We start from the raw sequence: 14,627 nt of genomic DNA, 5'->3' as shown, positions 1-14,627 counted from the left end.
ACGATTATATTGGCTCCGAGTCCAGACGCCAGAGCCTCGGCAGTCTGCAAAAAGGAATCCAGGGTGACATTTGGGTGTCTTGAGAAATTTCGAGACTCCAGACGAGACTGAGACGAGGCTATATAAATTGCGACGAAACCGAGAACGATAAAGACATTAACACATCGAGAGGAGACCCGAGACATTGTTAAGTCTCGTCGTCTCTATAACATTATTTCCTTGTTCTTCTGAAAACTTCATTTATTAATGCACAGATAAGCTTATCGAAAATGGACACACAGTTTAGTTCAACCGGAAATGCAAATCAGGACCATTTACAGACTAAAACTTTTTTTTTCGAGAAAATGTTAGTACCGGATCGCAAATTCGGCCTCTGCGCAGAGGAACTTCGCACGGACAGCTTCTGCGCATGCAACCACGGCCCTCCTTTCTAGTGCAGTTTTGGGTTGCATAGATACAGGCTGTGCGGCAGCGAAACGCGAGACTCCGAAACAATTCAGTAAAAGCATGCGACCTTGAACCTTCGCGAAGAATAGTTCGTAATCCTACGCGCGTGTTGAGCATTTCCACCTCGTACTCATGCACAAACGTGCAGTTCCCTCTGTTGTCCCTTAAAAAAGCACACATCTTTGTAACCTTGCGTAAACAAGTGGACGCATTCCTCACAGCACTCGAAGGGACACGTTTATGATAAGCAATCAGCGTCCTCTGTGAAGCACTCTGACGCCAGGACTCTCAGTTCCGAGAATATTAATACACAAACTTATTTCCCTAATCTTTCAAGCTCTGGAAAGGTCAGCATGGAAGGAATGCTGGGTGAATATAAGGAGCGAAGGGTTTGGACACGGCAATAAATTCCGCGCCTGCAAGGTAGCCTAAAGTCCAAAACAATTGAGTTTTTAAGTCCACTTTTATGCACAGGAAGGGTAATTGGGACTGGACCTACTGTCTAAAGTGGGATCCGAACTACTGTGTCTCCACCGGGTATCGAACCCGGCATCCCTTGATTACAATGCGACGACGTTACCACTACACCATCAGGGAGGCAGAAACCTAAAACCTCTCAAATCAGGGTATCCTTGGTTCGACCCCAGTAAGGGCACATTGCACAATAATAGCGATCTCATTCCTGTCCCGATTAGTCTGTCTGAGCATAAAGTGGACGTAAACAAACTTTGACAAAACTGACAGTACCAACACCAGCGGAATATTAGGCTATATGAGTAGACTACTAATAGCCCCATGTCTATGATAGAGTCTAAAGCTGTAAATGTGCCACTAGGTTCACATAAGGAGGCTACACTTCACCACAGCTGTGTCTTCAGGTGTGCGAGCCTTGTAAGCCTGCAGCGATACAGTTTCCTGTAAAGCGTGGCTGCTCACATTCAGGATAAAAATCCTGTTTTTCGATGGTAGTAGCGTCGAAACGAGGCGTCAAACAAAAAATTCGCTATTGAGAAGGGTTCTTTGCCTTACTAACCTCAATGAAGTGAAAATTTCTGTGTCGACCATATATATACGCTCGACCATACCGAGATTTATCCCCTCGAGATTGAGACAAGAACGAAACGGATGTTTATAAATAGATACGAGACCGAGAAGTACACGTCATCAATCACACAGACGAGACGAGTAGAAGCGGCCGGAGCGTGATCCTGATCACATCACTTAAACTATGTCAGAACGGAGAATGTTTGAATCCCACCTCCATACGCTCACTGCATATGCCTTCAACGCAGTACGCTGCGCAGGGGGATAATGTATGCAATTAAGGATTAATTAAAATATTTAACAAATTATATCCATTATACACTTAACAAATATCCAACGAAAGGACATTGCATTGCTATTTTATATGAACGTCAAAAGATGGGAATTTGAAGCAGATAATTCCCAGGGGTTGCAATACACTGCAAATTTTTATTTCTTCATAATTTTTAATCACTACCAAAGTAAAAATTGTGCTTGTCTAGGGTTCATACCAGTGGTATTGGTATCGAAAAGTATGGGTTGATACTTGTTCATAGGTTGCTTATTTTATGGTAACTTGATGCATACAGGGTGGCCCAAGAAAGGTAACCGAACACATGTACAACGGTTCTACATTTCGGTTACCTTTTTTCGGTCACCCTGTATAATAGAAGTGCAACACTTATCAAACCAATATTAATCTATCTTGAACAAGTTTTACTTCTTACAATTTTCAAGCCTCGATATCGGTTTGAAGCGGTATCCGCTCAGGCCTATTTTTGTTTCGCATATAGTGGTATTCTTGATTGATTCATTAGTTGATTCGATTTATTTTTCTTCGCTTTTCTGCCACTTTTTCTAATCGCGATGATGGGGATAAATGGTGATAAGATGAATCGATGACAATCGCAAAGACACAAGGACAGCACATATGTCCCATAGAGGATTATACTGACCATGAGCCCAGACGCCAGAGCCCCGCTAGCCTGCAAAATACAGTCCAGTGTGTACTACGTGCAAGTGAGGTTTACATTTGGGCGTGTTGAAGAAGAGTCACCACTTACACCCCTGGTATATTTCTCTTTTATTTGAATTATAAATTGGCGGCTAAGGCTTCAACAAGATTTATAGTGAGGCCGCCGTAACAGCCGCCGCGGGGACCGTCTTTGTGGCAGTCGCCCTCTTTTGCCGTGATTACCTACGAAGGAACTTACGGTCAAACAGCCAATTGTACCCACTGCTCCCTTTTTTTGGGCGAGAATCGACAACCTTAAAATCCCTCCTCTCCGAAGCAGCCAGCAGGGAAACAGGATTTTGTCAAAGTAACCATCCTGCGCTCTGGATGGAGACCAGTTCTTATGGCGTCACTACTATAGTTCATCGAATGGCGCCTAAGGGCCAAGGCATAAAATGTAGACAGGAGAAAGCTACGGGGGCGTCAGAACTTTCTCCGTAAATAATGGTATACTGGAATTTTGTAAGAGAGGTTGATTGATTGAATAGTTGTTTTAAGTCCACTTTATGCACATAAAGGCTAATCGGGACTGGACCTACAGTTTAAAGTGGAATCCGAACCACCATGTGCCTCCGCTGGGTATCGAATCCGGGACACCTTCATTACAAGGCGACGACTCTGCCACTGCGCCATCTGGGAGGCTTGTAAGAGAGGATATGACCGTAAAGGAAGGGGGACTATTGCCTTCTTTTAAAATTCTGTAACTGTCACTATCAAATTTTGGGTTTCCGTGCAAAAGTCTCTGAAACCTGTCTCCGGATAAATGTCTCTCGGAGACATGCTTTGACGCTCTCTCTGCACCTGGGTAATGAAGATGGCGAGATACTCTCCTCGAAATTCTGTTTACAAGCGCAAACGAGCTTCAGTCATAACTTCCTGCCCCGTCTTGTTCGTAGACCAAATACTCATGTATCTGTCTCCATCGAGGAAGGATTGGTTGGCCTCTCAGTAGTCGGAGTGTCCTTCAGTATTCTTGTCTGCAGAGAAAGCCCCTGAGATGGATGTGGGAGGTTTCGTTACCATGTCCACGTTTGGCGCTTCCAAACTGATTCTATAAATTTCCGTATGATCCGATCACGAGCTCTATGGTACCCGGGTTCGATATCCGATGGAGGCACATAGTGGTTCGGATCCTACTTTAAACTGTAGGTCAAATCCCAATTAGCCTTACTGTGCATAAAGTGGACTTCACCAACTCAACTCAAAGAGCTCTATGGTGGCACTAAGATTGGATAGATAGCAACCTCCCCCCCCTTCTCATCCTTAGTCACCGCAGGGTTCACGGCACCTCAGTTTTAGAGACAAAAGAGATTCACTGGCTGGAGTGTAAGTGGTGTATTTCTGGTAACACGAAAATGTGAACCTCACTTTCCCGCAGTACACCCCCATTAACTGCTTCTTGCAGGCGAACGGAGCTCTGCCGCCTGGACCCATCGGCAGGAAGGGCGCCCACAGGATTTTTTCCCACTGCTATTATTATTATCACCACCACTACCACTACTACTTACGTTTTTATAAAAAAATACATACATTTGTATTTTCCATATTCTGTGTATTTATATAGAATATGCATAACTGGATATTTAACATATTAGCTAATTCATGTATAACAAAAGGCTGTTTTTTTATAGTTAGATAATAACTGTAAAATATATTGTAAGCTTTAATGTAACTCTACTTCAAGAATAGTAATAGTAATAATAATAATAATAATAATAATAGTTGTTGTAACTTACTTCTTGTAAGTCACAGAAAACAATATTTCTTTATACAAACTATCGCTACAATTTCACCATTCGAATTCCAGTAACTCTTTCCAGAAATCTCAGGGGGGGGGGTGCAAGTGCCCCCTGCCCCCTCCTTGCGTCCGCCCTTGATTGGCAGGATAATCATGTGTGGGGTCGTGTTGTACCGTGTGTGTTTTTGCATGTGCTGAATGTCCCTTTACAGCCTCAGCATTTAACTTTTGCGTCTTAACAAGTTTACTCCCGAATTGCTCATTGATATATACGGTGACCAGTAGTGGCGATTGTGTGCCAAAACTTGGGGGCAAGGACAGTTTATTTTTTTTAATAGACAAGGCTCAGCATTAAGAGATCGTAGTGCGGGTCGAAAGTAGCAAAAAGTGAGGGGCAACGTCCCCCACACCACGCTAATCGTCGTCAATGGCGGCGACAAATACATTACGAGCTATTTCAGTACTATTTTTTTCAAACAGTTTTCCAGAACACTGGTTTCGTATCCAAGGTTAAGAGCTTGCAGACCTGTTCGAGAGCTGGCGTGACTTCATCTTCAAGGATTGATTAGCCTATGTAAGCATTAAGTAGACTCTGGACAAACTCTTGGAACATTAACAAAGATAGTAGTTTGCAACACTGTGGCCGTAACCTGCCATTGCGCGTGTCGTACCTGATGCCCTCCATTGTTGAGCAGAAGAAACCGACTTGTCCCCGATCGAATTAACTCAGCCTCCTCATTGTTAGCGGGGCGAGTGTTCTGGTTGTATGCACCCCGGCGGAAGTGTCCCCCCTCCCCCTCCGTGGACCATTAGCTGGTTTGCATTCCGTGTTCCGGCGTTTGCGGGAAGCGGGATTAACTGTTTCTTGTGATAAGGAAGCTTGGGATGGGGCGGGAGGGACCAAGGACACTAATTGTTAGCTTTTCTCGCTGCAAGGCACAGAACTCTCTATTCTCCGTCCCCTGTGAGAAAGAACCTATTTAAACAAATTGTGACGTTATTTTACCCAAGAATTTATTGGTCGCAGTTTAAGGTGACCAGATTTGTAAGTCAACAAAACGGTAATTTGTAAGTCAATATACACATTTTAATAAAAACTTTTTCCTTATAAATACTTATGTTTAAAAAATAATTAATGTAATAAATTAATACTGTGATATGCACTGCACTCCAACAAAGCAGTCCTTCAGGGAGAATTCACACCGAAGCGACACGCGACACATGCCGCTTGGGAACGAGCCAATCAGCAGCAATGTTTCCGACCGTAGCGGCGTGACAGGCACCGCAAGCCTTCGATTGGCAAAATTCGCTTGTCGCTTCAGGGTGAATCGTCCCTTAGAATTACACGTAGAAGTCATTGGCTGATATTCTTTTTTGCCCATTTTGCCGATGAATGGATCTTCTTCATTACATCTTTCTTTTCAAATAACATTTTGTAAAATGTTTGATTAAAGTTCACCTTATTAATGAACATGGCTCCCAAAGTTTGTAAGTATTGAAAGAGCGCTCGTCACTTGCCTACAAACCATTCATGTACGAAAAGACTCGTTCAGTGGGCACATCAGTTCCAGGTAGGGTTGCCAGACGCGTATAGTATACGCGATTGTCCCCTTTTTTAAAGAAATGTCCCGGGGTCCCGGAAAATGTTCTCGGGACGCCCATTTGTCCCGTATTTACCTAAAAAAAAGCGAATTCAAATTTCAAAATCATTTTATACAACAAGAAATTAATAACAATTTATAACTAACCTATTTGGATACCAATTACCATTTACCACTCAATCATCATACGTATTAACATTGTCGATTGTCGATATGTCGAATAAGAAGCGACTCACGACTGGCAAAGGCAGGTCTGGTTTCTTTTCTTGGTCAATGAAATCAGAGTGGAGTGGATAATATTCAGGGCTTAGGTGATGTAAAAAGTTTTCTTTTATTTCCTCATGCCAAAAAGAAAATGTTGTTATAGTAATGATTATTCTAAACAAAGGTCCTCTTAAAGAAAGCCAAGTGTTCACTCAAATATTAATATATTTTGTCAAAATGTTAAAAATTCGGCATTAACAATGCTTTAAACTGCAATTGATTTTGTAATGTTTAAAAATGTTATAAAAATAAATTTAACTATATCCATGTCTATATGTCGTGTTTTTTTTATTTTAGAAATCTGGCAACCCTAGTTCCAGGTAAACTTACGAGAAACTCCAATGTTTTAAGAAAATTGGAATATGGCATATTGTTGACATTGAAATGTGAAATAATTTATTCCCAGCAATGCCATAGTTACATAGTAATACTAGAGAAGGTGTATTGTTGCAGTAATTCTATGCCGATAAGTCATTGTCACAAAAAAGGGACATTTTGGCGTCCCGTTTTACGTTTAAAGAAACGGATCAGTAAAACGGGACTGTTCCGGCTAATACGGGACGGGGACGTCTGCTCACCTTATCGTAGTTCCACTCAAAACAGCTACGCACAGCGGTATGGCTTTATCACATGTAGACCTACGCCCAATATTCTCGCACAGCTGCCATTCGAACAACCAATAGGATTTCTCCCAAATCACGTGCATTTGTTTGCATTCACTTCGTTCTTAGAGCGGACAGAGAATAGACATTTATTTGTGGTATGAACCAGTAGGTTGCAGCAGAGGGCTCGAGCGAGTCTGTTACCAGGAGGACCGAGGCAACATGGGCCGAAATCTCAAAGAGAAAAAAAGTAAACAATGCTGCGTCAGTGAAAGCATTGGTGCACTTTTAAATTAAATTTATAGCCAGTTGGCAAAACATAGTGGATTTAGTGGAAATTATCTTGCTCGCTCTGCTCACAATACAAACGTTCCTACAAGAGTCTCATCAATTTCTTTCATTATTACACATAATTTATTATTATGATATGGTATACAATATACAAATTTATGACTAATACTGTCTGTAGAAGCGTTTTGAAAATTGAACAGTGGCATTGACTTCAAATAAAATTTTGGAGGTAAAATTGAAATACTAAACTTTACACCCCGATGGCGTGCGTAGTGGTAACTTCGTCGCCTTGCAATCAAAAAGTGCCGGGTTCGATACCTTTGGAGGCTCATAGCGGTTGATATCCCACTTCAAACTGTAGGTGCAGTCTCAATCAACCTATCTGTGCATTAAAACAGAACTAAAAAACTCAAACTTTGTATATAAGGTCTACATACATATACGTGCATACAAAGACACACATATATACTGACTGCCACGTGGCAGACCCGGGTTCGATCCCCGGGGTGGATGATCTCCGACCTTGTTCTTGCATAAGGCTGTTCTGGGTTCACCCAAACACTAATAAAATTTGTGCATGGGGGTAAAGTTCAATCTTTAACAAATGAAGATTATACTTTACAGCCCTTTTACATAAACTTTTTGAAGTTGTGTTGTAGGTTTTACCCTATCCCCCCCCAAACCCTTCATTTGCATACAGAAAAGAAAAATTCATTAAATTGAATTTATGCACTTCCTATGTTGTGTGGTGAAAACGACACGGTTTGCATCAAGATGTGCCTCTTGATCCACCTTGATAGTAAACAAAAATGTGATTCAAACTTGAATACTTTTTCTTGCATTTATCCGTTTCGTTTCATCCTTACTTGACACGACTGGTTTACTATCCATAAATTATTATTCTATTTTTGTTAATTTATTGCCAAATATCTGGAAGTTGAAACTGATCAATTTTTAATAGGCTATACGTTCCAATCAAGGAAACCGTATTCCAACGATCTGAATGCATTGCTTTTATATTAAGAATTCAACATAATTTGAGTTTGTTTGAAAGAAAGCCTACAAAATATGTAACGTATATTTGCGAATCCAGTAATACGACATTTATAATGCAGAGTGTTTCATAATTCCCTCCGGGATATCGGAAGTCAATTTGCTCGAAGTCAAACATACACACGGGGATGCGAGCATATCAGTGAAGAGAGTAAATATAGAAGTTTTTTAACCCACCTTACAAATGCTCCATAATATGGACATATCATGTCCTCCGTAGACGTCAATTCTGCAATCTTGTTGATATGTGGTCCTCGGTCCCAATCCTACCTATTCCTTTATCGAGTCGCCAATGGCAAGTATATCCAACATTTGTAAACACCCTGTATTTTTAACAACATGCAATAATTTACTGCATATTGGTACCTCATAAAGTTAGATTTTTCATTGAGGAGACATATTTTTATGTACCTTTTTGATTTAATTAATTCTATGTGTACTTATTCAATTGTTAAAGTACCCAAAAACTTTTCTAAGACATTTTAAACTTTTAGACTAATTCCTATCTCAACATGTCTCTTTCCACAAGTAGTAATAGATTGCAGACTTTCTACCTGATGTGTTGCTGCTGCAGTGGTGTGCAAACAAAATCTCTGTTACTTTCACTTAGGCACGCACGCACGCATGCCTCTGTACACACGCGTACGCACAATTTCTCATACTCCCCAGGGCGTCGATCTTATAACCTTGAACCTTGCGAGGAGTTTTTATTTTTTTTCCCGTAAGGAGGAAGTTTCACAAGGAGTTGATGGCGAAACGACGATTTCTCATACTCTGTTCTTTTATTTCTATCTCTCATCCTCTCTCTATTTATCTATCTCTATGAATTAGTGCGTGAATGTGCGTGTGTGTCCTCCTCTCTCAATTCTTTTTCTCTCATTGTTTCTCGTCGCCGCCTTGTTATCAGGGTGTTCCGGGTTTGTAGCACATAGTTGTTCGGATTCTGCTTTAAACTGTAGGTCTAGTCCCGATTAGCCTTACTGTGCATAAGGTGGACTTGTTTCTGCCTTTATCTTTCATTTTCAATCTATTGTACTATTTCTATTTCTCCCTCCCTCTCTCCCTTTTACTCTCTGTAGCAATTTTTATATTTCTTTATCTATCTCTCTTTCTCTGTAGAAATTTTTCTATTCTCTATCTCTCTTCTCTGTAGCAATTTTACTATCCCTATCTCTCTTTCTCTATATCAGTTTTTCTATTCTCTCTCTCTCTTTTTCTGTCACACTTTTCTTTTTCTCTCTTTTTTTCTGAAAATTTGTTTATCCTTCCTCACTTCTCTCTCTCTCTCTCTCTCCCTCTCTTTCTCACTTCTATTCCTTCGGGTTCTGTTTTCCCTTACTCTCTACATTTTGTTTCTTTCCTTTCCTTTTATCTGTCTCTCTTATGAATTTTCTTATCTCGCCAATTTAAAGTGTTTCTCTTATTGATTACCCGTAAAAATGGACATCAATTTATATCTCACTTTAAGACACACTTTTCAATGTTGCCCCCTTCCCCCCGAGGAAATCATCTACAGGCGCCCATAGAAATTCGTGAAAGAATGAAACAAATCCAACCGGGGAGGCTGTCTTGAGCATAGTCTTCACCCCCTACCACCCCGGGTGAAGTCATGAAAAGGAATGGATCCGTGCCTCGTCTCCTTTACACTCAACGCTCTTTCAATGGGAAGAACAGCAATACGCACCATCAGCTTACTTGTTGAAAGGCGAGACAGTTTTACGACTTGAGATATTTCGCTATTGAACACGATAGGACTTTCAAGTGTCCAAACACGCCACTAACATTTCAAAACATTTTGACACACGTGGTTGTTGATCTTATATTGACCGTGATGTGCGTGTTGTTTGTCGACATTTTGAAGTGGTGTGGGTCGAGACCGTCATGAAAAAGATACTGAACCAGAAAGTATAGAAATTTTGTGGCGTACACCAAAATATTAAGACTAGAATATGGATGTAAATAAGGTACTTCCACTTCGGTTTTAGTGGATACTAGATTTCACGCATTTAATCGTAAGCAACAATTAATTAGAAATTAAGCATAATGGTGTTCATTAATGTTCTAGCCCTCTCCGAACTTTTTTGTTAAATGGATGATCAATTTTTAAAAAGTTTCATATTTTACAAGAGCCCAAGAGAAATGTTTGAGCAGCTTTAAAGAAAACGTTTTTCAAAATGTTTTATTTATTTGAGAAAAAATACAGGACATATGATCATTTAACGCTGAAATCTTCAACGATGAATATAATAAAAATAATAAAATTACAAACATAGACAGCATGTAAACTCTGGCAAGATTTGATATTATTTACCAGCATTTGTTCCGATGGAAGACCGAAAACTCTGTGGTGAACTCCCCAGGAATTCGAGAAGTAGCGGGTTTTGCTATTGATAATTTGGAATTTAAATCTTTCAACAAGAGACGCTGCCAGGTAGTCTGTATATTTGGATGGGAATTGTTGAAAAATTGCGAAGGCAATATCGATGGCTATAGTTCATCATTTGTGATGAATGCACATTTTGGGATAAAGTAATTCACCTGAAATGAAATCCAGATTCCATTTGCATACATTCAAATCACATGATTACAAATGTCCAGCGCCAAAATGTCCGACTCTCGGTTACGCACACACACATACAAATATGTGCATATACTTTTCAGAACTTGTTGCGTCGTAAAGACGCCTTAATGAACAAAACATTACATAAAAAAATATTTTTTAAGTTGCCGGTGTTGTAAACTTACATCCCTGTATTATCCGTGTGCTACACCTGCATATCGCGTGATCCTGAGATCAGATTCCTCTATGGGAACGTTACGAGGTGTGTTGAAACGAAAGTAAATTGTAGGTTTATGAAGCAAACAAAACAGGATTATTTATTTGCTGGAGTGGATGGAAAACATACTTATTTCTTGATGTAGTAATCGTCTTCTACGTTTATGCACTCGTCTACGCATTTCAGTAGTGTCTGAAAACCACAGGTAAAGTTCCCCGTGCATACGGCACCGTGCTATGAAAGCACATTTTAGGAGATGTGGAGGTAGAGCCTCATTCTCGATCTCGGCCACTTTGGAGGTGATGTGATCAGTACCATGCTCCGGCCGTCTTTACTCCGCAGGGTTGCCACCAGGCATCCATCGAGGCTGAGTGAGCCCCGGAGCCGCTTTATGCTGGGACAAGGCCGGAAAAATTTCGACCTTAGATCACCCGACCCGGGAATCGAACCCGGGTCTCCCACCTGTCAGTCAGACTCCCTACCGACTTTTTAATTATTTTTTCTTTATATATATGGAATACCCTTAAGCGGTAGTATCCGCCTTTTTGTTTTCTTCTCAGGTTTTACACGTATCATTTTGAACTAATTTTTCGTGTCTTTTTTCTCATTGGGACAAACACAAACATCCATGTTCTAACCGGGATTCGAACGCGGGACCCCTGGCGTCGTAGCGCGCTGTCGCCACGGAGGCCAACACCGACTAGACCACCTCACTCTCTGAATATTTTTTTGGAGTAAAGTTTTCTACGTACTGCGGCGCTCCGAACCGCAGTGCATGACATTCCATGCATCCCTCGTTGGAGGCCCGCTCATGTGTTCGGAAATGAGCATTTGCCTTCAGTTTGCCTGCCGAGAAATGCCGGAATCACACGAACACACCCGGAACGACACGAGAGCGCATTCGAAGCCGAAAAATTTGTTCCGTAGGAACCTCCTGGCTTCTCGCGTGGAAATTCCGCACGCCGCTTTCATGCACGTTTCGAGTTATAGTGGGTGTCATGGGAAGTATGTTGAGCGGGAATCGTAAAGAGTGTGGGAATAGGGTAACTTTGAACTCTTATCAGCACCGTGGCGAAGGAGGATTCCCAACATCCCTCACTCTGTGTTAAGAAAAACAAACGAAGACTTGCAAGTTGTTTTTGCTTCCAGATTTACTTGTGACTCACTGTAAACAACAAATTCCTCTCCAGCTCAGCCAAAGAGCATGTTGTGTCAATTCTTTGGCTGTGAGTAACCCCCTTTGGACTGTTGTGCTCCCGTCACGGGAGGCGAGGTCCTGCTCTTATTTTGATGTTTATATCAAACATTGTCGAATCAGCTACGAGTCACGTTGCTGGGCGTTGGTTCAGTTTCTGCTGGGCGAGCGTTAAACGGTTGCATGTAACATGAGTCAGGTCGTATTGCAACAGGCACTGACTGCTCAAGTCAATGGTGTCGCCACAGAGTGTTGTTCAGGCGGTTTCAAGGGTCAGCGAAGTATTTTCAGGTCGGATTTGCACTGTGCGAATTTAGCTTCTTGCTTTGATGAGGGGGGGGGGGGGCACTTAGTGGCGTATTTGTGATTTCATTTCGGGATTAAATGAGTTTGATTTTTATGTGTACTATTCCTTGCGGTTCTAAGTACCTCAGAACATTTATCTTATGATAACATGTAAACGTAATTGAGATTGATTGATTGATTGATTGATTTGGTGTTTGAAGTCCACTTTATACACAGTAAGGCTAATCGGGACTTGACCTACAGTTTAAAGTTGGATCCGAACCACTATGTGCCTCCACCGGGTAACTAACCCTGGACCCCTTACGTAATAAATCATTAAAAACAGTGTATTTACATTCTAAGTAAATCCAAACTCTTACACAACAAGAGCTTTCGAACTAACAACACCGAAAATTTGACCAAATTTCTATTGCCAAGTTCAAATTTAATGTCAATATAATCTACCTACAAGTTTCTTGTAAACACTTTAATACATATGAAATAAGTGGAAGACTTGGCTCGGTGAGGTTAGTTGCAGAATGGTGTGCTTGTTTAATCCACAAGTGAAATCCAGAAGGGTAAAATTTGATGACTGGACAATTAATGGGCACGAATGATTTTTCAATTGTGATTGTTACATAATTAAGAAATTATATTCTATTTGCTTTCAATTCCATTGTCTTTGATAGATATAAAAACACCTCTGGCAGGGATACAAATAATGTTCCTTTTCTGGGATTTTTTGGTTGGGGAATCCCCCCGTTAATTCGCAAAGTGTATTTGCTTCGGTGCTCTCTCTCTCTCGCGCGCGTCTTTCCTACTCATTGATTCCTTCTTACTTTTTTATTCATTCCCTCTTTCTCTCTCTTGGTGTTCCCTTTCCTCTTCCTTCCTCTCCTTTCTTCTATGTCATTTCTCTCTGTTTATCTTTCTCTCTCTCTCTTTATTTCTTTCTCTGTTTCTTTCTGTCTCTTTCTTTGATCCTATTTCTTTGTTTTTTGTCCAATTCTTTCTTTCCACTTCTGTGTTTGTGACTTTATCCCCCTGCATGTGATGCTTTTTTCCCTATTACAAAATACTGTGAACATTTTTCTTGCACGCCATTTGAACGGGCAGGCTAAGAATATTTACTGGCTGCCCAGAGCTCATCCTCTCCCCCACCTGGATAGTCTAAAATGGAGAATACGCATCTGGCCTGTAGTACTCCTGTAGAGCTTCGACTGGAGAAAATGCGTCCCTCTAAACCTTACAAGCTTGTGATTTGGGGCGGGACAAATCATGATGATATTAGATAAGTACAGCAGTTATAACCCCGTGCACTTGAAATTACTAATTTAATAAAGTGTGTGTGTATGTATGTATATGTGTTTGTGTATATTTCGAACAATCCATGAACTAGGCACCATTGACAACACATACAATTACGTCCCATGTGTGGGTGGGTGTTTAATACTAAATGGTATGAATACATCTGTGTAGCTTGCCTGCATACTTAGGAAAATAGCAGTATTTAGTTAGATAATTGCTGTTCACTAATTTTATTTTTGTGAAAAGTGCATTTTTTTGCATGTTTTTTCTCCTTCTCAATGTGATCTTTATTGGTATACTATCTTATGGATAAACCCTACATGTTCTGTAAATCCATTTTCTTTGGGTTTGAACTGTATAAAAATGTAACATGTGATTTATTTATTTTCAGACCTATGTATGTTCCTACTACGAGAAACACTTACACCAGTGCCGTGCAGTACCTCGCCAGTAGCCCCACGTCTGACGTCACACACACGTCCCCATCACAGATGTGGAGTAGCCAAGGTAAGAGTTCCACACATGTGTCTTTGATTTGCAGACGAATAGCTGCTGATAAGAGTACTTGAACTTTGAATATCGTAACTTGACCCAGCATAAATATTACTACGTATGATATTATTTAGGCACATATTTCGATTACGTTGGAGTTGATTAATAACGTCTCTTACAAAATACTACTTCCCCTTGCGTTGTATTACCTATATCTTGTAGCACATTCTCAATTTTGACGATGTTCTTTCCAAAGATATAATTTTGTCAGAGTTGTGGAACAGAATTTTTGTTGCGGGCGAGTACACGCACTTTATAGAGAAAATTAACAAAAATTTTTGCTTCTGTGGTAGCGAATATTGAAGAGCAAATGTAATTTAAAATAATAACATTTCATCCTAAATATATGCAACTATGCAGTACAGGTTGATAATTAAAACTAAAAATAATGTTTTTAATTACTAAATATAAAATTTATGTCCGTTGTGCAGTAGGTCCGAAGAAGTTACATAGTAAAGAAAATTTGCTTTAGGAAA

At 40.5% G+C, this 14,627-nt stretch overlaps 1 protein-coding gene across 4 annotated transcripts in view; it reads left to right on the top strand.

Annotated features, from left to right (window-relative positions):
* The window catches only part of LOC145993905 (uncharacterized), a 337,495-nt gene that overhangs the window by 231,590 nt on the left and 91,278 nt on the right, over positions 1–14,627 (top strand). For all 4 annotated transcript variants that reach the window (XM_083129816.1, XM_083129817.1, XM_083129815.1 and 1 more), the window contains exon 3: positions 13,991–14,106. In XM_083129816.1, the coding sequence (XP_082985942.1) occupies positions 13,991–14,106 (116 nt within the window). The remainder of the gene's footprint in view (positions 1–13,990; positions 14,107–14,627) is intronic.

Source organism: Lepisma saccharinum, chromosome 10 (assembly GCF_977018435.1).
Source record: "Lepisma saccharinum chromosome 10, izLepSacc3.1, whole genome shotgun sequence".
Taxonomy (NCBI): domain Eukaryota; kingdom Metazoa; phylum Arthropoda; class Insecta; order Zygentoma; family Lepismatidae; genus Lepisma; species Lepisma saccharinum.
The sequence above is the reverse complement of the archived record's forward strand: the minus strand, read 5'-3'. Positions and strand labels throughout refer to the sequence as shown.